We start from the raw sequence: 26,105 nt of genomic DNA on the forward strand, positions 1-26,105 counted from the left end.
ATGTGTCAAAATTACAAAATATTGGAAGTGGTATTCCATTTCAGGTAACAAATAACTATTAAGTGAGCAAAATATGACAAGCATATTACTAAAACACTGATATTACCGTATTTGCTCGATTATCTGAAAAATACCCCTCGTCTTATAATCAAGGTCGTCTTCTAATCAGGCCTCAAAAAAATGTCCGCTGGGGCCAGGCTGCTTACCGGTGCTTTGGTCGCGAGCAGCGTCTCTTCTACTAGCAGCAGGAGAACAGGAAGCTAGCAGAGTCGTCACATGACTCTGCCTCCTCCCTCCTTCCTCTGGGGGCGGGGCCAGAGAAGTTGCTCGTACAGCCGGGCCCCTCAAAAGTCTTCGAGTGAGAGATCTGCAGTTCAGGTAAGGGGGTGGGGGAGGGTTTTTGAGCAAGTATGTGTGATTAATGGAATGAATGAGTATTTAAATGTTTGTGAATGAGTGTGTGTATGATAGCATGGATGTGTAAGGGGGGTGGTAGCATGGCATAGGGAGGCTGTACTCACACTACTATGATCCCCAGGTTCCAGCATGTACTGGCTGCCTTTACTTGATAGGAGTGTGATTGCTGTTAGCAGTTATACCTCCAGAAATGCCTTTTAAACCCCTATATGCCACTCTGCCCCATGATATGCCTTTTAACCCCCTATATGCCAGAGTGGCATTTAGGGGTATAAGGCATATCATGGGGCAGAGGGGCATATAGAGGGTTAAAAGGCACATCATGGGGCAGAGTTGCAAATAGGGGGGTATAAGGCATTTCTGGGGCAGAGTGGCAAGCCTGGGGCAGATGTGCATAACTGGGGGGGGGGCAGATTGGCAAATAAAAGGAAATAAAAAAAATATATATTTTTCTCAATTTTTTTTTACATAGTACCGTACTTAGCATGGACTCCTGGGCATTTTACTGCACGCAAAATAGTGCATGTGCTTGTTTTTTCGTACAGTTATTTGATACAAATTTGTTTGTAAGTCTTAAAGCACTGAAGCAATTCTTAGACAGACCAGGGTATGTAAAAGTAGCAAAAGAAGAATGTGAAGACAGAGCTGTTGGTCCATGGTTAACTCTGAGGAGCGAAGTAAGTAGATTGAGCAGTACATAGGTAGTATGATGCAAATCTATAAATCACTGCCTAAAAAGCGGACAATGAAAGAGCAACATGCACATGAATATTAGCTTATTGAACTTCAGTGATATCAGCATCAACATTTTAAACTTCAAAGTTTCAAAGGTCACAGAGAATGGGCTGGATTCAATCTAAAGAAGAGTCTGCAACTCACCGACTTTTTTATTCATTTTTTTGCATTATAAAGAGCCAACACTTCTGATCCTCCAGGCATTTATACTCACAAGAAAATTCTTAGAGGCCACAGAGCTCCTCATACAGCAACTATATTTTTGGAAACAATTCTGGTGTTTTAGATTTGGTTCTGGTATGAAAGATCAACTTTAAAAACTTTGCAATCAGATAGAACTTATTTACTGATATTTGTCTGACATTTACTAATATACTCGTACAAAACATGTAATGCTTAAATACTCCAATGCATAAGTAAAATTACCTTAGCACTGGTTAAAAGCTATATTTGTCCCAACCTTCAAAACCCAGAGAGTAAACAAAGTAGCCAAATACAGACACAAAGAAAAACAAACCTGGCACACTTCTCCCTTTAACCCCTTGATGACAATTGACGGTCGGGGCACGTCACCGGAAAACAAACGGATAACGACAATTGACGTGCCCGGACCGTCATGACTTTAAACGGGTGCAGAAAGCGATCTACGTTCGCTTTCTGCACCCAAAGCCACGATCGGCACTAGGGGCCATGTCTGGCCCCTCCCCGGGGCGTCAACATCCACCATACATTGTATGGCGGCAGACGCCAGTTTTAAAAGCGTTTAGGAGGCGATCAATGATCACCTCCTAAACTTAAATGGTGTCGCTGGAATGTCTCGATCAGGAGGCATTCAGCGACACCAAACACTTACCCCAGGACGGGCTGTGATATTATATATATAACAGATGTTATGATATATCATTATATATAATAACATCTGTTGGTATTCATCTTTACATAATTTAACTGTATTCCTGAATCAAATTTATTGTTTTATTGTTAGATGTGTTTTGTCTTAATTGTGTATTTAAATATTAGCATAATTTTGCATAAAACAGGCCACGACCACAACAGTTCAGTAAACGGGAAAAGAAGAAGAAAGAAGAAAATTACAGCTAAACACGAGCAGCGCAGAAATGTTAAAACGGCCATTGTCCCAAAGGGTACAAAAAGTAAAATCAGCCTTTGTCACGAAGGGGTTAAAGTGTATAAAATAAGAACAGAAAAAAAAAACCATTGCAGATGTCCAAATTGATATTTGCAGAAAATGTATCTTTAATTTTTTTGAGAGATATATTTTTCCATTCTGAAAGTTTGAATTCTACTTACCAAGAATTCATTTTCCTGGCTCATCTCCCAGCAGCAATTACTCAGAGAGATGCCTCTATGAGTAATTGCATAGTTACCAGGAATGATGCAAAACAGCATTTTATTGGGTGGGAAATAAATGCTGTCAGGAGATGAGCAAGGAAAAGAAGATCTTGGTAAGTAGAATTCAAACTTTCCATTGCAATCCCAAGCAGAAATTAATCAGAGACATAACAAAGAACAAGGGAGAAGTCATAACAAAACAGCTCAAAGAACCGTCTTCCCAAAGTCTGTGTCTGCTGAAGAGAGAACATCCATCAAAAGTGTGTACATTCTTCCAGGTAGCTGTCTTGTAAATCCTACCTGGAGTAGCACATGCACCTTGTGCCCATGATGTTGCCACTAAACTTAGTTGAGAGTGTTTTCATACCTTGAGAAGGACTGTGTCCCATTGCTTTATGGGCCTCAGAAATCACCTGAACAATCCATAGCGCAATAGTAGCTCTGGGCACCTTTCTCTTAAGGGCCTTGAAAAAGCAACAAAAAGACTCAAATCCAGGCTTCATGATGCAGACTCCTGTAGTTATAAAAGGATACATATCCTTATATCTAGGCAGTGAAGTTTTCTCTGATTCCAATGCTGGTTTTGAGTAGAACATAGGAAGGTAGATTCCTGTTTTTATGAAAATCTGACATTCTTGAGGAAGAAAAAAAGTCTTCTGAGGTCCTACAAAAGGGCTCCTTAAAAATAGATAGGGCTTGCAGTTCACTCACTCTCTTTGCCAATGTGATAGCCAGAGGCCACTTGTGAAGGCTCAAAATGGGGTCCTGTTTGTCACGTTCTACCCAGGCTGCGGAGCTGCATATCTATCTTGCTTCAGTTTTTCTGTTTTGCTTTAATCCATTCCTGGATTTCCGTATGCTCAGTTCTGATCTTTCATTCCTGGCTTCTAGTTCTGCTCTTTGCTTCAGCTCTGTTTCCTTTATAAAGTGTGTCCCACCCGTTTGTTCTGTTTGTCTCAGTCTTCAGTCTAAAGGTATGTCTCAGTGCTATGTGTTTGGTTTACATGTTTGGTTTGTTTCGTACCACTGTCAGCAGGGATTAGCGTTAGGACCCACCGTCATTGGAGTACTTTGGTGTAGTGGTGGGCTATGCATACTATGGCCATAAGATGTGACGGAATCTCCAATAGTTATCATACAGTCCTAGGCTAGTTTCTGTATTTATGTTTGTCATAATAAAATAAAAATAATATTTAAAAATTATATTTAAAAATAAGCTTTAATATAATAACAATGGTTTTATAAATGCACAATTCATTGATTACAAAATTAACTTTTTATTGGTTCCATTATTAAAAATAAGTGATAAAAATAAGTGATTTTATGTGATATTAATTTTTTATAATAAATATTGATTATTTTATATATAACTATAGAAAAGACAGACTACTTTTCTGGTCCATTGATTTTATTGAAGAATATTCGCTAAATAGTCACCAAAAGACAGTGTTTCATGTTTGTTATTTGATATACATTGTCTCGATTGATCTCGCGATTTGAACAAACTTGGACCTTTTTATGATTATAGTGTCGGCACTTTATTCATTCCATAAGCAGGAGCGTGTGCGGTTATACATTTAATCCGAGCAGGGAGCGAGCAGACCAGTAGCCGGAGAATGTTGTACGCGACTATGTAATCGCGTACACGACGCCAATGACGTGACGGCAGACGAACAGCCGGATTGGATGCGTCTAATGACGCAGGACGTGCACAACCCGGAAATTGTATTTAACCGCGACACGGACCCAAAACTCCTCACAGATACATGCGGACTTTGAACTTTCGAATTTTTTCTCCTGAGGAAGCCAGTATAGCACTGGCGAAACGCGTCGAGAGAGAGCTGACATAACCCCGAGAGAGCATTTTATACAGAGGATCTGGGACTTCATTCTATATGCGTTTTTGCACACTACGATTTAGTTGTGCCTGCAATAATTGTAAGTGCATCCAGACCTTCCTCTCTGCGGATTTGTTTTAGATACTGCACCATTTGTGGTTCTTTTCTATAGAGTTTTAGAAGATATTAAAATTCTGCTACTATTGAATCCTGATGAGCCTGACTTATTCAGCAAGTTTGTGAGTGGATCTTACACCCTTTTTTATTTTTCATTTCTACATACATACTACACTATTTGTGTTGTTTGTGTTTTCTCCTCATGTATATGCGCTCCTTGGTTGGTTTGTTGTTTATGTTTGTCAGCCTGTCCTGTATCCACGGCAGCGGGGTGTCCTGTCCTGTATCCCCGGCAGCGGGGTGTCCTGTCTTGTTCCCTGTTGTGCCCTGTGTTATGTATATCTTGTCTAGTTATGTTTATTCCTTGTCTTGTTCACTGTTGTGCTCAGTAATATGTATATCTTGTCTGGTTATGTTTCGTGCTTGGTCTCCCTGTCCCTTGCTTGTTATGTGTCTGCTATATTTCTCTGCTTAGCTTCCATACTCCCAGCCTGCAGCATCCTGCACGTGATTCTTGTGTGATGTCTCATGCCTGTTCCAGGGTGCCTGCAGGATTTCACTTTGTTCTGGACTACATCCGCTGCCGTATCAGGGCACTGGTGTTTGGCTGCACTACCCTAGGTGCTCAACACCTGGGTGAGTGTGGTCACCCTGCAACCAGGCCCTGTCTAAACTCCACTACTGCACTGTGACTCCTGCATACAATCCTCGGGCGCGCTGGGTCCTTTCAGTCATCTGTTTGGACCCAGTCCGTGACACTGTTAAGCCCTTAAGAAGGTTAAGATCATTTAGGTAATTTGGGAGGTTTTCCTAGGACAGATCCCGTGGATAGCCTTAAGGAAACAGCTGACTCATAGATGTAGGGCAAAACACAGAGAGGGCTGCAATATGTACCTTCAACATGGATGGACAAAAGTATTCTTGTAAGAATTCCAGTAGCTTAGAAAGAGACACTTCCCTTTTCAAAAAATGCTTAGACAAGCACCATGAGAAGAGCTCCAAAATTTTCAGATACCTGGTTGATGCGGCTTCTTCTCTACTTTGCAGCAGAGTGGATGCAACCTTTTTAGATAGGCGTTGTTATATTAGCCCTTGTTTAAAGTACACTGGGCCTTGGGTTAACTTGGACACGCTGACAGAGAAATATGTGATGCTTGAGCCATTCTGACTGGTTCTGAGTACCAGATTCTCCTCAGCAAATCTGGGGAGATAAGCCCTGTTCCTCCATATCTTCTTAACCACCCTCACAATCAACAAACACACAGCTCAGCGTGTGACTCCAGGTCTGCGAGAAGGCATTTATTGCGACCACTTTCCCTTTTGGACATAGAGAGTATAACTTGTGGAGCTAGGAATTTCTAGATGAGGCCATCAGGTCTATGTCTGGTTGTCCCCACTTGCTGCAGATAAGTGTACAAATTTCTGGATCTAGACGACTGGATTTGTCTCCAGTGGTTCTCTCCAGCAAGGATTCCAGTTCTGACTCAGATATTTGCTCTTAGATTATTTTTGAGAAATCCTGGAAGAGATCATTCCCTTTTTTTCTGGCTTAGGAGTGTTCCCCTCCATAAGTCTCAATGTCCTGGGTAAAGGCAGAGTGTGTCATCTCTTGAACAGAGTTGTAAGCGGTGCAAACTCCTAAGCTGGAGGAACATAGACTGCCATTCTGACATCATCCAGTTTAGGGGTGTCCAACCTGCGGCCCTCCAGCTGCTGCAGGACTACATCTCCCATAATGCTCTTTCAGCTAAGGAGTATGGGAGATGTAGTCATGCAGCAGCTGGAGCGCCGAAGGTTGGAAAGTATAACCAAAATGCAATTTTTGGGGAAAATATGTGGGCAAAATGTTTTACAGGCTCAGTTCCTTCTGCACATATACCCAAAAGAATAAACATACTTGGACAGCAACAGCAGCAAAGGATAAAAAAGGCAGAAGAAAATTGAAACTCCAGGAAGCAGAAAATCACTCTACACCAATACAGGAACAACCACAAGGAGCCTTAACAGCTTCCTGAAATTAACATTTGGGGCCATGGCAAACTCCTACGTCTGACGTCAGACGCATCATTAATTCTGCTGCCATATTGAAAACAAAGGGGAAGCTGTGCCTTCACCGTTCAGTATGCTGTCGCAACTCTGATTCCTTCAGGGATAGCAGGTAAGCCTAGGGCAAAAGGGGCAGCTGCCCAGGGTTCAGTCATTCCTTGGGGGCCCAAAGTAGTTTATCCTTGAGCCCACAACAACTAAGGTTGCCACCTTGCCAGTAATCAGCCCCCTGAAGCCGAAACACCGTCAAAGTCTGTAATTCTTTGTGACAGGGGGAGCAGGGAGTACGCTTTATCAAAAAGGCAGAGCTCCTTTTCAGCTTCCAGCACCAATAGAGAGACGCTAGAGGGACTATCTAGCCATCTACTACCTCTCTCATTCTCCCAGGCACACCCTTGAATGTCTCCGTTTTAACATGCCCCTTCCTCTCCCCTCCTGCTTCCTCCGGTCTGGCCCACCCCTTTATGCATCTGCTGGAGATCCTAGCTCTGCTCAAGGTAGGGAGTGATTGAGAGCGAGTGATGGCTGGGAGATAGCTGATAGATGTGATGGCTGGGTGTGTTAGGAGTGGGGTGTGATTGGAGTGAGGTAAGGTAGCTATTAGGAAGTGAGTTGTGGTGTGTGAAGAAGAAAAATAAAGAAATGAGAAAGAAAGGGAGATATAGGGGAGAAGAGAAAAGACTGTTATAAGAAGAAATAGGTTGTGAAAAAAAGGAGTGAAAATGAAAAGGGATAGAAAAGAAAGAAATGGAAAAGAAATTGTAATAAAGACATGAGACAGATAAACAGAGAGAAAGTAAAGAATGAGAGAAGAAAAATGTGAATATATGCTGGGGACAGAAAAAAAAAGAAAGTGAAGAAAGAAGGAGAGAACAAAACAGGAGGAGAGTAAAATAGAGGGGAATAGTAGATAGGTGTGAGGTGTGGTGACTGAATGTGACAGACAACAGAGGGTTGTAGTCAATGGCGTATATTCAGAACAAGGTCTTGTAACCAGTGGGATACCTCAGGGTTCTGTACTTGGACCCATTCTCTAATATTTTTATTAGTGATAATGCAGATGGTCTTGATGGAAAGGTATGTCTATTTGCTGACGACACAAAAATTTGCAACAGGGTTGATGTTCCTGGAGGAAGAAGCCAAATGGCAAATGATTTAGGTAAACTGGAAAAATCGTCGGCAACTGGCATTTAATGTGGATAAATGCAAAGTAATGCATCTAGGGCATAAAAACCCAAGGGCAGAGTATAGAATATTTGATACTGTCCTAACCTCAACATGAGAGGAAAGGGATTTAGGGGTAATTATTTCTGAGGATTTAAAGGTAGGAAGACAATGCAGTAGAGCAGCAGGTAATGCTAGCAGAATGCTTGGTTGTATAGAGAGAGGTATTAGCAGTAGAAAGAGGGAAGTGCTCATGCCGTTGTACAGTATTGTGTACAGTACTGGAGACCGTATCTCCAGAAGGATATAGATATGTTGGAGAAAGTTCAGAGAAGGGCTACTAAAATGGTTTATGGATTACAGGATAAACCTTACCAGGACAGGTTAAAGGATCTTAACCTATATAGCCTGGAAGAAAGATGTGACAGGGGATATGATAGAAACATTTAAATACTTAAAGGGACTCAACAAGATAAAGGAAGAGAGTTTATTTAAAAGGAGAGAGGGTAGTGGACGCATGGAATAGCCTTCCAGCAGAAGTGGTAGATGTTAATACAGTAAAGGCATTTAAGCAAGCATGGGATAGGAATAAGGCCAAGCTAGATATAGGATAAGGGCAGGTACTAAAGGAAATTACTCAGAGGTTGGGCAGACTGGATGGGCCTACTGGTTCTTATCTGCCAACACATTCTATGTTTCTATGATAGGTGTGAAGTGTGATGGTTGGGTGTGACAGCTGGTAGGGTTCTCACTGGCCGGTAAGAAGAGACAAACACTAATGAAGGAATAAGAACATGCAATAGAAGAAGCGGAGTTGTGGGAAAGGAGACAAGAACATAAATCGGTTGGCAGAGAAGGTAGGGAGACATTTAGAGAGAGTTAAAGTGAGTGAGAGAGAGAGAGAGTGAGAGTGTAGGAGCATGAGTGAAAATGAAAAAGCAACAAAATTTGAACACAAATGAAGATCATGATCGAGGTTACACCATCTATGTCTGGCCCACTATATAGTTATGGAAGTTATGGCGTACAAGAATCAGTGCCTGGCTCAGTATATAGTGATGGAAGTTATACTGTACCACCCTCTGTATGTTTAGATAACATATAATAATAGGAGTTATTCTGTACAACTGTCTATGTCTGGCTCACTATATATTGACAGGAGCCGTCGTGTACCACTGTCAGGGAGTACCTGTCCAGAGGAGCCTGAAGCTCAATTTTGTAGGGTCATGAAACATTGAGTGTCTCCGCCCTTGCCAACTATGGATGGTCTTTTTTTTTTTTTTTAAAGGAAAAGAAGGCAAACCTAGCAACAATACCTGAGAGCATTGTGACCAGGATCCTTCCACTGGCTGAGAAGATTAAAATATGTGGATTTAATATACATCCAGTCCTCCTGGTACTACTGTTGATAATATTTTACTATTTTGAGAAACTTTGCCTTTAGGGTTGGAAAAGGCCTATGATATGTTTAGTCGTTGATCCTATAATGGGATTCTGATAGAAAAAATGGAAGTTGGATATTTTTTTTCTTTTTTACTTTTACATATAAGCTATTTTTACAGTTGTTTAATTTGGTGTTTTTGCTTCTGTACATCAATTGGAGAAGGTTTATGTGTAGCTTGCAATTATCATTGTAAACAATATCCTAGGCATTATCACCACACTATGTACCGTGCTTTCTGCATAAGTTCATTCTGCAACCCCCTTCTTTGTTTTTAAGTTGTTAGTGATTAGCTTTTATAGGCGAAAGCTTTTGGGTGTTCCACTATTGCGCTTGACCGCCCTTCTCCAGCTGTGTATTGTATTGTTCTACTTCATAGCCTCTGTTAATCTGCTCTTTAAAGATAAATACTGCACTCGATTATAAGACGACCCCGATTATAATATACAAAATATGAATATTTATTTAGAAAAAAGACAAACCCTGAATATAAGACTACCCTATAGGAAAAAGTTTTATTAGTAAATATTAATTCACATGTAGACTATTTTTTCATATTTAATAAAAACTATGATTGAGAAAAATGCATTTTTTGTTTTTATTTCCTTTAATTTGCATGCTACTATGCCCCTCCTGATATGCCTTATACCCCCTATATGCCTTATGCCCTCTATAGGCCACTCTGCCCCCCGATATGCATTATACCCCTATATGCCCCCCCCCACTTACCGATGCATCCCTAGACCCTGTGCTACCTGGTGTAAAGGGGGGGGCAACTGGTGGATGGGGCTTCTATGACTGGAAGGTCACATCACACCGGTGCTCCGTCATAGAAGCCTCGGCAGAAGTGCCGGCAGCACTTTGTGCATCGCACAGACGTCCACCGGCTGCCAGAGAGGAGGATCCAGGTCCCCTACCGTGCTGCAGGGGATCTGGATCTTAGTCTTGTAGTTAGAACTCTATTTGAGCATTTGCTCTGAAAAAAACCTTGTCTTGTAATCAAGCAAATGCGGTAGATAGCAGCAGGGCCGGCAGAAGACTTAACGCCGCCTGGGGCGAAGTTTAAAATTATCTGCCCCCCCCGGTACTTACCCTTAAACAGTCCTGCGGCGAGTCTCCCTGTGCTGCCACGGTGCCGGCTTGTAATGCTGAGCGCCGGAAATTCGCGTCACTTCCGGCGCTCTGCATTACAAGCAGGCACCGAGACCGAACAGGTAAACTCGCCGCAGAGGAGAGAGAGAGGGGCGCCGAGCGGGTAAGCGAAAATCACTCGGTGCCCCTCTCTCTCTCCTCCGCTTCAAAAAAAACAAAAAAAAAACGCTTGGGGCGGCAAAGTGCCGCCCCTTCTGAAATGCCGCCTGGGGCAATTGCCCCAGTCGGCCCCATTGTAGGGCCGGCCCTGGATAGCAGCCTGTTTACTATGAAAAAACACATGCACCATTCAACAGAGACTTTAATTCACAGAACTACACAATACAATTTATAATTCTTGCTGAATTGTTTAACTATAATTAAAGTGATGCATGTTACTTTTTAGCTTACCTTGTAAAGTCTGTCTTTAAAGCACCTGTTCCAGCATACTGTTTGGCACAAGCATTAGCATTGTCAGCCCAGGCTGTAAACACATGCAGAAACACAGAATTTGACAACAGATAAGAACCATTTGTCCATCGGCGTTAGATTCAGGATATCCTCATCCCTATTTTATGTTTGTTTAAATTCCCTCATGTATTATCCTCTATCACTTCTGATTGGAGACTGTTCCATTTATCTACCATCCACTTGGGAAAGTAAAGATTCCTGATGTTACAACTAAACCTCTGACCCCCCAGTTTTAAATTATGATCTCTTGTTCCTACATTTTCCTCCCTCCTGTACATTTAACATGCACATATTACAAAAAGGTTGGGTTAATAGTCAAACAGTAATCCCTACAACTAGAGACTATATGCAGATTAGCTCAAATTTACTTAGATTAGAATACTAAATTAATTGCTTTGTTAATTATTCAATGTAATCAATGCCAATTACCCATAATACAAAAGGAATCTAGATGCATAATAAAAACTTACCATTTTTGTAGACCTTTTCAAATTGTGCTTGTTCTTCAATTCTTTGTCCAACATGAAGCACACCTAGCCTCTGAAACAGAAATGAAGACATTTAGATATATTGCCAATGAGAATATACCAATGTGAGGGCTCAAAGAATCATGAAAATCAACAGATTACACAAAATATTCATACATACAGTGATACATTAATCCAAGTCCATAACACGTACAAACAGTGAGTTGCCAATTTTTAAAATGCTGTGAACCTGATGCCTAACAAGGCTTAATTAACTAATGTTCTAGTATATGTAATACATCTTCCTTTTGTGAAACTTAACACCCTTTTATTTTTGTGACCTTTGTGGCAGTGGCTTTTTTAACATTTTCTGCAGTGCTCATGTTTAGTTGTAATTTTCTTCTCTCCCATTTACTGTACCCACACAAGATATAGATATATATCTCATAATTTACTATAAAAAATATAAAATTCAGGTATGAATTTATAGCTAGTGGTATATGTCACTGTCAAACAACACCCTAATATACGTTCAGCATCATCTGAGTACAGTGATAACACTCATACATGGGTTTGTTGGGTTGTTTTGGGGGGGGGGTAAAAGGCAACATTTGGCATATGCGCTATTCAGTGTTTCAACTTGGAATTTTGAAATGTTGAAGACCCTGTGTCCTATTTGGGACATCTTTGAAGCCAGTTCAATTTCCTCCATCAAACCATATACATTTGAAAAACAGACATGTCAGTGCATATCAAATCACATATTTTTTTTAAACTAGACAGCCCATGAGTATTTTAAATGCCAGTATTTTAACTCTTTCCATGCAAGGATTTTTGTGATTTAAAAAGTCCTATTTTTAGGACTTGCTCATAAAAATATATATTATATATATATATATATATGTGGAATTATGTTTACCACATTTTTATCTATTTTTCATCATTTTACTAAGCACATTGTGGTTAGTAAGCTGGACTCCATTGACTTGCATGGCTGAATACAGACCCGTTTGGGAACTTCTTTTTATTGGCCCCCGGATTTTCAGTATCGCTCAATGCCTCCATATTGTTGATTGCCTAACTTTTTATGTAGGCGGCTGGCGACATATTAACTATGGTGTGCATTGATGTTCTGTGGAGTGGTCCTGTGGAGTGGTCGGACACGGGCCCCTGCTGCAGATTTTGGTGTTGCTGAATGCCTCAACATAAAGCCATTACAGCAACACAGTTCAGTACAAACTACACCCGTTTAAACTCAAGACTTGCCAAGCACTTTCAGAGTCACCAACGGCATGTTTTCCCGTGATGTGCCTGGCACAGCAAGTGTCATCAAGGGGTTAAGGGTTTATACCAGCGTCATCAAGAGATTAAAATAATCCCATCGCTCAGAAATATAATACAGTTTATACAAAAGCAATGTTTTACTAAAACACTACTAATAAGTATCATTTACTTACTGCATTACAGTACAACAGAGACACATTTTCTTGTGCCTCATCCTATTATCACAGCATATTTGTGCTCTATCACTATGTACATTCACATATGAATTGGACCTATTTCCCCCTCCTTTGTTCTTATTTCCAATTTCATTCTCTTTATGTTCATCTCTTTTAAATTTTTTTCTTTCATTCTATGCCATACCTGAGGAAGTCTTGTTAGGTGAAACGTATCATGTTTACAGCATTTGTAAAATTACTTGGCTATTCACTGTTTGTACATTCTCTGGACGTTGATTATTTATGTAAGACTGCTCAAATGAATATTAAAAATATATATATATATTTTGCCAATTTACCCTGTTGATCTTCACAACTCTTTGGAAGCTCACACCGGTTTATTTTCACTGATCTCTCTTTGGGGTATTGGCAACACGTCTCCAGTGTTAGAGCAGCCATTACCTTTTTTTTTATACACATGACTTATGAACCACCAATGGGAATCAATGGATGTGGACTACAGTAATTGGTTACAATCTTGTTAAGTCTGCTGTCAAGCTCACAAAAGAAACATTAGCAAAGGAAATATCAAACAGATTTTATGTAAAAACTATCCAGCAGGTATCAAAATACATTTGGAAAATACATACGTTTTATACATTTTTTATATTGCCAATAGATTTTTCTGTGAACAAAACACACACTATGTCTGTTCCAAATTGACACTTGATAAAATATCCAGAGACAGGATTATTCCAAAACAGAGAACTGTTAAGTGTTCAATTCCTTCACATTCCAAAGACCAGATAATACTGTTTGATCAAAGTGACCAAACCTCAAAGATATTCAGCAGTGACTTATTTTTTAGTTGTCTTTTAGTAGTCTTGTGTTCTTCCTTCGTGGGAAATGTCAGAGAATCTGAATAGCTTCTCTCATAACTCAACTTAAAATAATCTATGAACTAGGGCTGCAACTAACGATTATTTTCATAATCGATTAGTTGGCCGATTTTTAAAGTAACGTAGGATGTTAAAAACAAAAGGCAGAATAAAAAAAACTGTGATAAAAATGCATTTATTTTTATTTCGAAGCCTGCCCCCCAGTTATGCACATTTGAGCCCAGGCTTGCCACACTGCCTCCCAGATATGCTACATACCCCCAGATATGCCACACTGCCTCCCAGATATGCCACTCCACCCTCCCCATATATGCCTTATATACCCTATATGCCTTATACCCCCAGATATGTCACTCCGTCCTCCCCAGGTATGCTTTCATCTAACTGCACCTTAAGTTAACCTTATTAAATTAATTAAATTAACCCTCAGTCCTCAGCATTAAATTAATCCTGAAGAGAAGACCCCCATTAACCACAACTGTCCCTAAATTAATCCTGAAGACCCCATCAACCACAACTGCCCCTAAATTAACCCTAAACACCCTATCAACCACAACTGCCCCTAAATTAACCCTAAACACCCCATTAACTATAACTGCTAATAAATTAACCCCCACCTCCCCTAACTTTCAGCAAATATAAATTTTATACTCAGATGAGTTCCTGAGCCATGCGGACGCTATAGGAAATGGGCGGGGCCAATTGACAGTTTGGCCCCACCCCGTTCTTGCTCCCTGTCCCTCCCTGCAGTCACTGCCGATTGGCCGCAAGGAGGGACAGGGAGAAAGAAAGGGGCGGGGCCAATCGTCAGTGACTGCAGGGAGGGACTGGTAAGTAGTAACTGCTGTGAGTCACACTGAAACGTATTATTAAAAAAAAAAGGGGTATTTGACGGAGCGTTTGCTCTGAAAAAACCCTCATTTTATAATCGATAAAAATCGATTCAACTAATCGATAATGAAATTTGTTGGCAACAATTTTCATTATGGATTACCGTATTGGCTCCAATATAGGCCGCACTCCCCCCCCACTTTAAGTCTTTAAAGCGGGGGTGCGGCCTATATTCGGGGTCTAGCGCCCGACGCCCGGGACATGCAGTTCCGGGCGCCGGGCTGGCAGCAGGGTTAGGATACAGATCCCCCGCAACGGTGCAGGGGACCTGCATCCTATTCTCTGATAGGCTCAGACAGCCTCCCCTGCCGGCACTTTCCACGGGAGGGAGTGCCGGCAGGGGGGATTGTCTAAGCGCATCCTGCAGACGTGCCGGCAGCGGAGGTCGTTTACGCACATCGCTGCAGCCAGTGAACGTCTACACAATGCGCTTAGACAATCTCCCGTGCGTAGGTATCCCCTGCCGGCCCTGCAAGACACACGGGAGTCTTCTTTGGTAAGTCGTGGGGGGGGGGCACATCTTGGGGGACAGAGTGGCAGCGTATCTCGGGGGCGGAGGGCAGAGTGGCAGTATATATATCGGGTGGAGGGCAGAGTGGCAGCATATCTATTCTACGTTTTTTTTTAACTAACAAACATTTTTTCTTTGAAAAGCACTTATAGGTGCGGCCTATATCCGAGAGAATACAGTATTATCGATTAGTTGTTGCAGCCCTACTATGAACCACCAAAAAGTAGTTAAAAACGTGTTGCTGTATAATACATAGAAAAATGTACATTGGCAATAAAAGGAAAATTACCCCTTTGGAATTACCTGTTTTTCTGTATTAATTGTTCATGAAATGTGATCAGATCTACATCTCGGTCTCAAGCATAGACATACACGATGTGCTTAAGTTAATAACACACAAACAATAATAATCTATTTATACACACCCATTAAACATTCACAGTGATGGTGGGAAAAAGTCAGTGAACCTTTGAATTTAATAACTTGTCAAATCCTTTGGCAGCAATAACCTCAACAAGGCCCTACCCATTAGCTGCAGATCAGACCTGCACAATGCTCAGGAATAATTTTAGACCATTTTATCTTACAGAACTGCATAAGCTCATCCGTATTCCTAGGATGTCTGGTGTGAACAGCTCTAGAGGTCTTACCTTGGCATCTCTAATAGGTTCTGACTACTTCAAAAAAAGGGGAGTTTCGTTTTAAGCTATTCTGCAGTAGATTTACTTCAATGCATCCTGACATTTACCTGTAGGATACCTTGATTCATTGCCCCCTCCATGATGACAAGCTCTCAGGGCCCCAAGGCAGCGCCAATTCATGAAGCTCCCTCATCTTACCTCACCATTGGGAAGATGTTTTCATGTGGGTATGTAGTGCCCATTTTTACATCATACGCAGTACTGCATGTTTTTCCCCGAACAATTCCACCTTTTTCTTCATCAGTCCAAAAAACATTTTCCCAGTAGCGTTATAGAGTGCCAAGGCTCTTTGGCAAACTTCTGGCGCACAACAATTTCTTTTTTGTTTTTGTTTTTGGACAGCAGCAGCTTCCTCTGTGGTGTCCTGTTTTGCATATGGTATACTCATGAACAAAGATGTTACCCAGTTCCAATGATTCCTTTAAACCTTTAGCTGTTACTCTAGGGTTCTTTTTGACCTCATTGAGTATTCTTCGTTGTGCCCTTGGAGTCACGTTATCGTGGCATTTCAGCAAAAAATCGTTGATCGCTTCCCAAACTGGTTACTGCAGACGGGTGCCATTACATTCAATATGGCGAATGTGATTGCTCTGAAGAGCATTTTCTTTTGGTGTTGCTGAATGCCTTGATGTCGATGCATTGCAGCAACACAAGCTGAGCAAAGAAAGCGATTGTTTCTAAGCTTGTGTAACCCCATGGCGTGCCAGGCACAAATTGTTGTTGAAGGGGATGAATTTCCGTGACGTGCATGGCACGTCAATTGTTGTCAAGGGGTTAAAGAATAAAAAAAAAAAAAGAAATATAACCCAAAATTAGTGCCATTTACCAAGTTATTAATACCTGCAGTTGTGCTTGGAGAGAACGACGTGCCAAAAGACTCTGTATAACATTTGTCCTGTCCAAACAGTCCATACAGTTGCTTCGGAAAACACCCTCTTGTTGAATCAGAATTCTGCCTTCAGTATCCACAAGAAAATAGCTAAGATACAAAATAAATGCACATTACATTTACTTTCATTAGAACTACAATTACAAAGGAAACTTGCTTTCAATATAATGAATAGTTATATGGCTAGTGAATTTAGGCATAACAATCTCAATTAAGTACAACCTTTCCCAGTTTCCATTTACCAAAGAGAAGGCTAATAAATATTAATATATTGCCACTATTTCTTAAATAGAGTTGCCTTATCACGACAAGTGTGTACCCTGGAACATTCTTTCTAACACATTCTTCATATTCACAGTTTTAATTTCTTTTTCAGAATTTGCTCAGCATTAATTACATACATGATTTTAAAATGATCAAAGAGGAACACATTTGTTTTAGAGACCTCAATTTTAAAGTTGGGTTTATATATTAAAGGGAGCGTTGACAAGGGAATTGTGATGTTCATTCTCTCACTTCATTATTCATTATGAAGAGCCAACACTGTAAGGTTTATCCAGGAAAAAGGGTGGAGTCATAATTAACTTCCAACAACTTATGTTAAAAAGGTCTAAACTTAGATAACAGATTTCAAAAAGGAAATACCGTACTTGTCCTAAAAATCTAATACAACAATCACTAGTATTCCAACAAATTATTAAAGAGGATGGCCTATATGATTTCTGGAGAGCTTTTACATAAGGTGAAAGATATTTTACTCATTTCATACAAGCCCATTTATCCTATGCCAGACTTGATATATTCTTCAGTGACTCAGCTCTGACAAGGGCACTAACTAAAACCTTTATTAAAGATTTGACACGGTTGTGATCTGGACAGAGAACACCTTGCTAAAAACTTGGAGATTACATAACTCACTGTTAAAGACAGAAGAGAATCAAAAATACTTGGAAAATATTCTTTGAGGAAAACGCTCCGACCAGTATCCCCATGGCCAAGTGTGGTGTGCTATAGCCTGTTATCCGGGGCCACTTGATAAAATGAAGTGCTAATGAGAGTTCACAAGACCTGCAGCTCCCTGAGCTATACATGACTTCAGGGCTGTAGGAAGGATGAGGCAAGAGAGGCACTTGCCTTGGGTGCACAGCCGCCCGATCAGCAGCTGCAGCCTGCAAGACTGGTTGGGTAGTTCTCAAATCTCTCTAACCAGCCCAACATTAAGGTTACCATCCAAACGCATTGGGCAAACTGGGCAGTTGCCCAGGGGCCCAGCTTTCTAGGGGCTCCGTGGTTAGTCACATTGCTCCCAGCAATGTGATTCACCACGAAGCCCCTAAAAATTAGTAGCATATCTGTAGGGGAGGGGTGAGCAGAGAGGCCACCTCCCCTGGGCCGGTTTCAGGGCCGCGTCGAGGCAGCAGCACGATTGTGCTCTCCCCAACCAGTCCTGCTCATCGGGCGCCCCCGTGGGCAGTGCGCACCCAGGCACCATTAGCGCTGGTCTGGGTAGGTTATTGTGAGTTTTTTTTATAAATCCCCCCCCTCAAAGATTTCAGCTTGTTTTGCAATTGAATTGTTCCCCTCAACCCCTTCAGTCCCCTATGGAGGTACCGGCACGTCCTGCCCTTCTAGCAACGGCAGGGACACATCCCTGCCGCTGCACGGAAGATCATGCTGTCGGTTGACAGCCTGGATTCCCCTCTGACAGCAAAAGCCGGCATCACCGGCTTTCTGCTGCCCGATCGGATGTAACAGCTTCCAGAAGCCGGAAAACTGTTAAATTTTTAAATGCCGATCGGGCATTCCCTTCTGGGTTGCGTCACTGCTGACTTCACCCGGAAGGTCATTAGGCACAGATGCTGTGATCTCTATGCAAGTCTGTGGGGAGTTTTAAAAAAAAGAATAAAAAAGAATCACTAAAATAATACAATAAATAATAATAAAAAAAAACAATAAAGTGAGCTAAGTGATGTCATTGTGACATCACTGACATTAATAACATGTTCAAAAGGTCCCTAAGAGGACCTCTAACCATTTAAAAAAAAATAAATTATATAGATGTATAAAATACAAAAAAAAAAAAAGTATAGAAAATCTATATAAATTAGGTATTTCTGAAATCAGGACAACTGAATTGATAAACTTGGAAGGGATTTTCCATCACTTTACCTAATTTTGTGAGGATTCAGAGGGAAATTTTTTAAAAAATTAGGTGTTTTTTTCTAATTTTCACTAGTTTTACTAAATTTCTCATTCTAAATTTTCAGCTAATCATCCATCTATGGTATCAAAAGAAAGCTCTATCTCTCCTTGCAAAAACAATATATAGTTTACATGGGTACACTATTCACAGGAAAAGAGAATAATCGCTCTTAATACTGTTAAGCAGAGTTAGTCAAGAACTCTGTGATCGGCATATGACAGGCAGTTCCAAGATACCTTTAACACTGTTATTATTTTGTGTATTATCAGTTAATTTAATTTTTAAATGTTAGCTTTTATCATTTTTTCTTATGTAAAATAGATATCTTTCATAGACATATACAATCTACATGCTCCCACAATCCCTAATACTCCTATCAATGGTTTGAGATGCTTGGCTTTATTGTGCGTGGTCAATTACTTTATAGTTTACAGATTAAAGTGACTGACAGGACTGCTTGCTGCAATGATTACAACTAGTATAAGACTGTTTTTCTCAACAGTAATTTTTAATAATGTGAATCATGAGTATTTTTTGTATAAGGTCAGTGCCATTTTCTATGCTAACTTTATAAAATACCGGGTTAGATCAGTACTACTCAACATACTGTTGGTTCTCACTACCTGCACAGGAACAGACCTATAGGTACATGTTCTCTACCAAATTAAAATGTTTTTTCCCTCTACCCTGAACAGAAGGCTAAGTCAACCATTAGCCATGCACGCCGCACATCTCAGTCTCCTGTATACAAAAACCTAGCTTAGCTCTGGGATATGTCTTACTGCTCTTCCTGTTCTCACCAATATGCATTCTAGATGCACTGTTGGATCATGTCTAACAGGACAACAAATCTTCAATTTGCTTGCCTTAATGGACCTCGGCTACCAACCTCATGAATTTATTGTGGCGTGTAGATGGACTGAACTATGTGCTGAAGTAATATAAAGTCCTGATGAGTATGTAAACAGAGGCAGAATATTATATAACTGAGAAACCCACTGGAAATCCAGTGATCCAGCTACACTCAAGGACTCATGGATATACTGTATAGGCACTTTTTCCATAATTTAAGTCTTTAAAGTGGGGGTGCGGCCTATAATTGGGGCTTAGAGTAGGGATGCACAATTTGTATTGCCCGGTGCCCAGGACATGCAGTTCTGGACGCCAGGCAGGTGGTTTTTTTTTCTTTTATTTCTGCTGGGTCCAGTGGCGACTCTAGAAACAATATATAGGGGGGGGGCAAACAACATACCACAGTCAAACTGGGGGGGGGCATTAATAATTTCCACCATTAAATCATACCACTGAAAAAACACACACACACATATATATATATATATATATATATTGCCAAAAGTAATGTGTTATGGAATGATACTTTTGTTATTGGCCAATACAATACTTGTACATTCAACATGGGAAGCCTGAAGCCACAATTTAGTAAGACTAATCCTTGAAATCCTTTAAACAACACAATACCTTAACTTTTGCACTAAATGATTTCAGGGCCTAATATTAGATCCTGCTGCTGATATATATAAATATTAGATCCTGCTGCTGATATATATATATATATATATATATATATATATATATATATTAGCCCCTGCTGCCCATATATATTATTATTAGCCCCAGTTGCCAATATATATATTAATATTAGTCCCTGCTGCCGATATATATATAAATATATATATAAATATTAGACCCTGCTGCCGATAGCAGGTATAGATCAACACATTAACACACAAACCCAGCTTTGCATGTATAGATCAATTGAAATTCACTTGTGATCTCAGCACTGAAGGTATATATCAAATAAACAGAATCAGACATACAAATCCTGTATTTGCAGGTATACAATAATAATATATGAAATGTAGCATTGCAGGTATAGATCAAATAAATACATGGAAACAGCATTGCAGGTATTAATCAACTGAACAAGACATACAAACCCTGTATTTGCAGGTATACATAAATAATGTATGGAAACATAGCATAGCAGATATGGATCTACAGAAGAACACACAAACCCAGCTTTGCAGGTACAGATCAATTGGAATTCACATAAAAACACGGCATTAAAGGTATATTTAAAACCCCTAAATTACAGGGATAGATCACAGGTTGCACACCCCAACCACGCTGCCCACATAGAACCTGGTCAGCACCCAGATAACACACATAAGATTTGCCATCTTTGTCCCATATACACCCGGCCTGTGCCATCTTGGTCCCCAAGGCTCAAACATCCTGCTAGTGCCATCTTTGCCCTTCCACAATTATACATCTATGATACACACAAACACATTAACTCATGCTCTCCCTCATTCAGACAACTCATCCACATATTAACTCATGTTCTCCCTCATTCAGGCAATTCATCCACATATTAACTCATGTTCTCCCTAATTCAGGCAATTCATCCATTTTAAGAAACTACACCCCTTGGAGCTTCAAATGAGGGGCTACATGTATTTCTAGGACAAAAGTTGAGTGCACAAATAATGATGGAATATGTCGCTTTGGCTAGAAAATGCTTTTTCTAACCATAGCGACATGTTCATTTTTGTCTTGCGCACTCCAGGTTTGTACTAGAAACACATGCAGCCCCTAATTTGATGCGCCAAGGGATGTCGTTTTTGCAAATGTGTACTTTTTGTGCCATAATTTAACTTCCTACGTGAGCAGTAATGCCACGTCAAGGCTTTAACCCTAATTACTGACCATTCACACGCCTTTCATATCTCCATTCACTCGCAGATCACACACCATTCTTTCCCGTTACAATCCCAAAGAAATGATGGTAAAGGGAGAAAAAAAAAAAATCACTTTTACAGCAAAAATAAGTTTTGCAGTAAAAATGCAAGGCGCTCCAGGGATGAGATGGTTACTCACGTACCACACAGGCTAAATGGCTGATTTTAATAATATTTGCAGTTCATCAGGATTTCAAAAATTGCCTCCCTCTACCGTTGGCTAAATTTAACCCCATGATCAAAGGCATAATAGGATTTAAAATTTGTATCGGCCATTTTTAAAAAGGGAATGTAACTTTTTATAGCTATATGATCACTGTGGTAACATTGGCTACCACAGTGATCATTTAGCTAGAATACTTAAACTTTTTTTTTTTTTTTTTTTTAAAGTTAAACTACTTTATGTTTAAATAATTTAATTTGGGGGTCTCTAGGCAATTTTGATCTTTTTTTATCTGCCTTTAGAGACCCTCAAATCCATTTTTTTTACATTTTTATTTTTTTAACTTAATAAAATGGCGGATCGGGTGGCCCGGTGATGCCCTTCAGTTTGAGGGGCAGATCGCCGGGGTAGGTGGTGATGGAGGTCCACAGACCTCCATCAAGGTAAGGTGGTGCTACTGATGGCAAGGTGCCGTCGTTAGCACCTGACTGGGACTGTCCTGGGTGGTTACAAATTCGGCGGGGGGGCAACAGGGGGGGCAAGAAATAACCTAGGGGGGGCAATTGCCCCCCCCCTTAGCAACGCCACTGCCTGGGTCTTCTATGAAGGAATGCCGGTGCTCAGTCATAGAAGCCCCGGCGGAAAGCAGCAGAGTTTGTCTATGCGCACCGCACAGACGTCAACCGGCTGCCCCCACTAGATACCAGGGAGCCTAGAGTATGGCCAGCAAGTCTAAGGATGCATAGGTAAGTCGGGGGGGGGGCAGCGTGGCATATCCGAGGAGCAGAGTGGCTCAGAGTAAGGGCTTGTACAGTTTGTGCATTCAACAGCTGCAGCAGAGAAGTGGTATAAGTATACCAACTGCGGATTTGTATCTCAACCAGCAATAAGAAGGTTGAAAGGTTTGTGACAAAATTGTGTGTTTGTTAACGGTTTTTTTCCCCCTTTTTGCGTGTGCAATTAGTTAAGGGTGGGGCTTATATTCAATTATCCGTGTTGCTCTGTATAAAGTAAGTGGTTAGACTCACAGAGCTTGCTTATAGTAAGGGCTTGGCATATGTGAGCAAGTGGCCTCTCTGGAAGCTCAGATTGAAGCTCTGGAGAGGCATATTGCAACAGTGAGGGATATCGACAACCTTGAGAGGAGTCTCTTGCTCACTGAGCAGAGCATAGCTGGGTCGCCAAGCAATGAGGGAGGACATCAGTCAGAAGGAAATGAGACACATAGTTGGGTGAAGAGGAAGAGGGCAGCCAGTCCTGAGTTTCTCCATCCAAATTTGCTCATTTAAATAAAGATGTTGGACAGGCAGACTCAGAAGTGGATTTGCTGGAGAAAATTGTTTTCCTTAACAGCCAGGATAACAGCTCCTCAAGCATAGAGGGGATCAAGAAGAAATAGAAGCCTAGGCAGATTGTGGTGGTAGGGAAGAGAGTAGATAGGGTAACCTGTGGCTCTGATCGCAGAAACCGAATGGTTTGCTGTCTCCCGGGGGCCGGGTTTAGACAGAGTGGATAGATTATTGGGAGGGGCAGGAGAGGATCCAGCTGTCTTGGTTCATATTGGTACCAATGACAAAGAGGAAAATGGACAGTCCTAAAAGGTAATTTTAGGGATTTAGGGAGTAAGATTAGGCAATAGACCTCCAAGGTAGTGTTTTCAGAGATACTACATGATTGCAAATGCCGGAACTTTAACTGATAAAATAGGGGAATTTGAGTTGGTAGCAGGAATTCAAAACTATGATTTAATAGGCATAACAGAAACATGGTGGTATAACACACATGATTGGTCAATCAATTTGGAGGGCTACAGGTTGCTAAGGAAAGATAGGTCAAAGAAAAGAGGTGGATGGGGTCTGTTAGTATGTCAAACCAGCATTATTGCCTCATTTGCAGGAAGATATATGTATGATGACAGTAATGAAAAGTGGGATCATTGTGGGGTTAAAACTGGCCAGAAAATATTAGTGGCCATTTGTTGCAAACCACCAAATATTGGTGAATTTGACGAACCACAACTATTAATGCAAATAGAAATGGCTTCTCAAAAGGCCAACTTTAGCAAGTTTAACATATCCCTTGGTCTTGTTGACCGGGACAGATTATTTTGGGGGAAAAACACAGAAGGTAAGTGGAATACCTTCAAACTAACACTACAAAAATATAAATATGAATTTAATGTAAACTAAATCCAATGTGGATAACCAGTAAGGTAAATCAGGATATAAATAAAAAGAAAGTAGCATTCAAACAATAAAAAACTGGGGTCAGCAGAGGCCAACTAAGCCTGTACAAAGGCAATTCAATTAGCTAAATTTGAGAATGAAAAAATAAAATACATAAATAGCAACAAAAAAGGTTGATAATGTTGGGTCCTTGTTATCTGAAATGGGTGAGATGGTTAGTGGGGACAGAGAGAAAGCAGATAATTTCAATTTATTTTCTTCTGTTTTTACCATGGAAGAGTTGATGGACAAGAACCTGCAAGCTACATTTATAGAACAGTCACAGCAAGCATGTGATTGAACACTTTTTTTGTGTCAGCCAAACAATTAAATGATGTACAAATTATGTAAAAGGTAGACAAAGCCCAAGGGCTGGATGACATACACCCACGGGTACTTAACCCCTTGACTGCTAAAGACATCACTAGCACTACCCTACCCTACCACGGCGATCTGCCCCTCACACTGAAGGGCATCACCGGGGCCACCTGATCTGCCTGGTGATGTCACGAGATGACATCATTGCGCAACTTTATTAATAACTGACAATTGTCAGTTAAAGAGGTATAAGAGGTATGGGGTAGATATCTCAGACATCTAAGCAGCTTCAGACCCCCGACATATACCGTTGGAAAGGTAATCGCCTCACCTTCCCAATGGTATAAGACAGCATAAGGTTTGTAAAAAAAGAATAAAAATATTATAAAGTAAAAATGTAAAAAAAAAAAGTAAAAAAAATGGTTTCGGGGTCTCTAAATGCAAATAAATAAAGATCAAAAATTAAATAAGTAGTTTAATTAGGGTTGAAGCCTTGACATGGCATTACTACTCACGTAGGAAGTTAAATTATGGCACAAAAAGTAAACATTTGCATAAACTACACCCCTTGGCGGATCAAATGAGGGTCTGCATGTGTTTCTAGTACAAAACTGGAATGCGCAAGACACAAATGAACATGTTGCTATGGTTAGAAAAAACATTTTCTAGCCAAAGTGACATATTCCATAATTATTTGTGCACTCAACTTTTGTTCTAGAAATACATGTAGCCCCTCATTTGAAGCTCCAAGGGGTGTAGTTTCTTGAAATGTTTACTTTATGTACCCTAATTTAACTTCCCAGATGTCTAGACCACTTTAACTTCAGATATGGCAGATTTGAATATCTTGTTAATAAAATTGTCTTAACCCCTTCAATCCCAGGGGTTTTTGGTACCTCAAAGCCCAGAGCAATTTTGCCATTTTTGGGGTATGTCGGTTTAGCGATGATTCTCTGTTCCTGTGAATAGTGTACCCATGTAAACTATATATTGTTTTTTCAAGGAGAGATAGAGCTTTCGTTTGATACCATAGTTGGGTGATTAGCTGAAAATTTAGAATGAGAAATTTAGTAAAAACTAGCGAAGATTAGAAAAATAAACTAATTTTTTTTACATTTTCCCTCAGAATCCTCACAAAATTAGGTAAAGTGATGGAAAATCCCCTCCAAGTTTATCAATTCAGGTGTCCTGATTTCAGAAATTCAGAAAATTTCGTTTTTTTTTTTTTTCTGCTTTTCCCCTACAGGACGGGAGGGGGAGTGAGAGAGATGGTTTCTCACTCCCCTCCCCGCGATCCCCCTGCACCGATCACACTGTGATCTCTATGCAGGTCCTCACAGACCTGTATAGAGATCGCAGCGTCTCTGTGCCTCATCGGAGGGCAGGATATCCCCGCAGGGGATATCCTGTCCTCCGATGATCTTCCGGGTTACGTCACTGGGAATGTCCGATCGCGCGATTGCAACTGCGCGATCGGGCAGTTTACCGGTAACAGCTTACCGGCTTTCATGCCGGAAGCTGTTACGGGCGATCGGACAGCAGAAAGCCGGCAAAGCCGGCTTCTGCTGTCAGTGGGGAGTCCAGGCTGTCAAACGACAGCCTGGTCTCCCGTGCAGCGGCAGGGATGTGTCCCTGACGCTGCACGAAGGGCTGGACGTACCGGGACGTCCATAGGGGTTTCTTTGTGGGCGTTTTTTGGACGTCCCGGTACGTCTATAGGGGAACTAAGGGGTTAAAACATTTAGGGGTGATGCCTGCAATTAGACAGCTCTAGACAGCTGGGAAGTTAAATTATGGTACATAAAGTATACATTTGCAGAAACTACACCCCTTGGCGCATCAAATGAGGGGCTGCATGTATTAGTAGCACAAGACTGGAGTACGCAAGACATAAATGAACTTGTCACTTTTAATTTATTTTATT

General features: G+C 40.8%; 1 protein-coding gene across 1 annotated transcript in view; it reads right to left on the reverse strand.

Moving 5' to 3' along the window:
- LOC149274084 (phosphatidylinositol-3-phosphatase SAC1) overlaps positions 1 to 26,105 on the reverse strand; it is a gene marked incomplete at its 3' end in the record, with an annotated part of 145,336 nt that overhangs the window by 27,263 nt on the left and 91,968 nt on the right. Inside the window, exons 14-16 of the mRNA XM_089505851.1 lie at positions 16,462 to 16,600; positions 11,184 to 11,253; positions 10,654 to 10,726 (exon numbers count right to left, since the gene is read on the reverse strand). Of these exons, the coding sequence (XP_089361977.1) occupies positions 10,654 to 10,726; positions 11,184 to 11,253; positions 16,462 to 16,600 (282 nt within the window). The remainder of the gene's footprint in view (positions 1 to 10,653; positions 10,727 to 11,183; positions 11,254 to 16,461; positions 16,601 to 26,105) is intronic.

This window comes from Sceloporus occidentalis, unplaced genomic scaffold, assembly GCF_023333645.1.
Source record: "Sceloporus occidentalis isolate IW3139 unplaced genomic scaffold, rSceOcc1.0.p SCAF_348, whole genome shotgun sequence".
NCBI classification, from domain to species: Eukaryota; Metazoa; Chordata; class Lepidosauria; order Squamata; family Phrynosomatidae; genus Sceloporus; species Sceloporus occidentalis.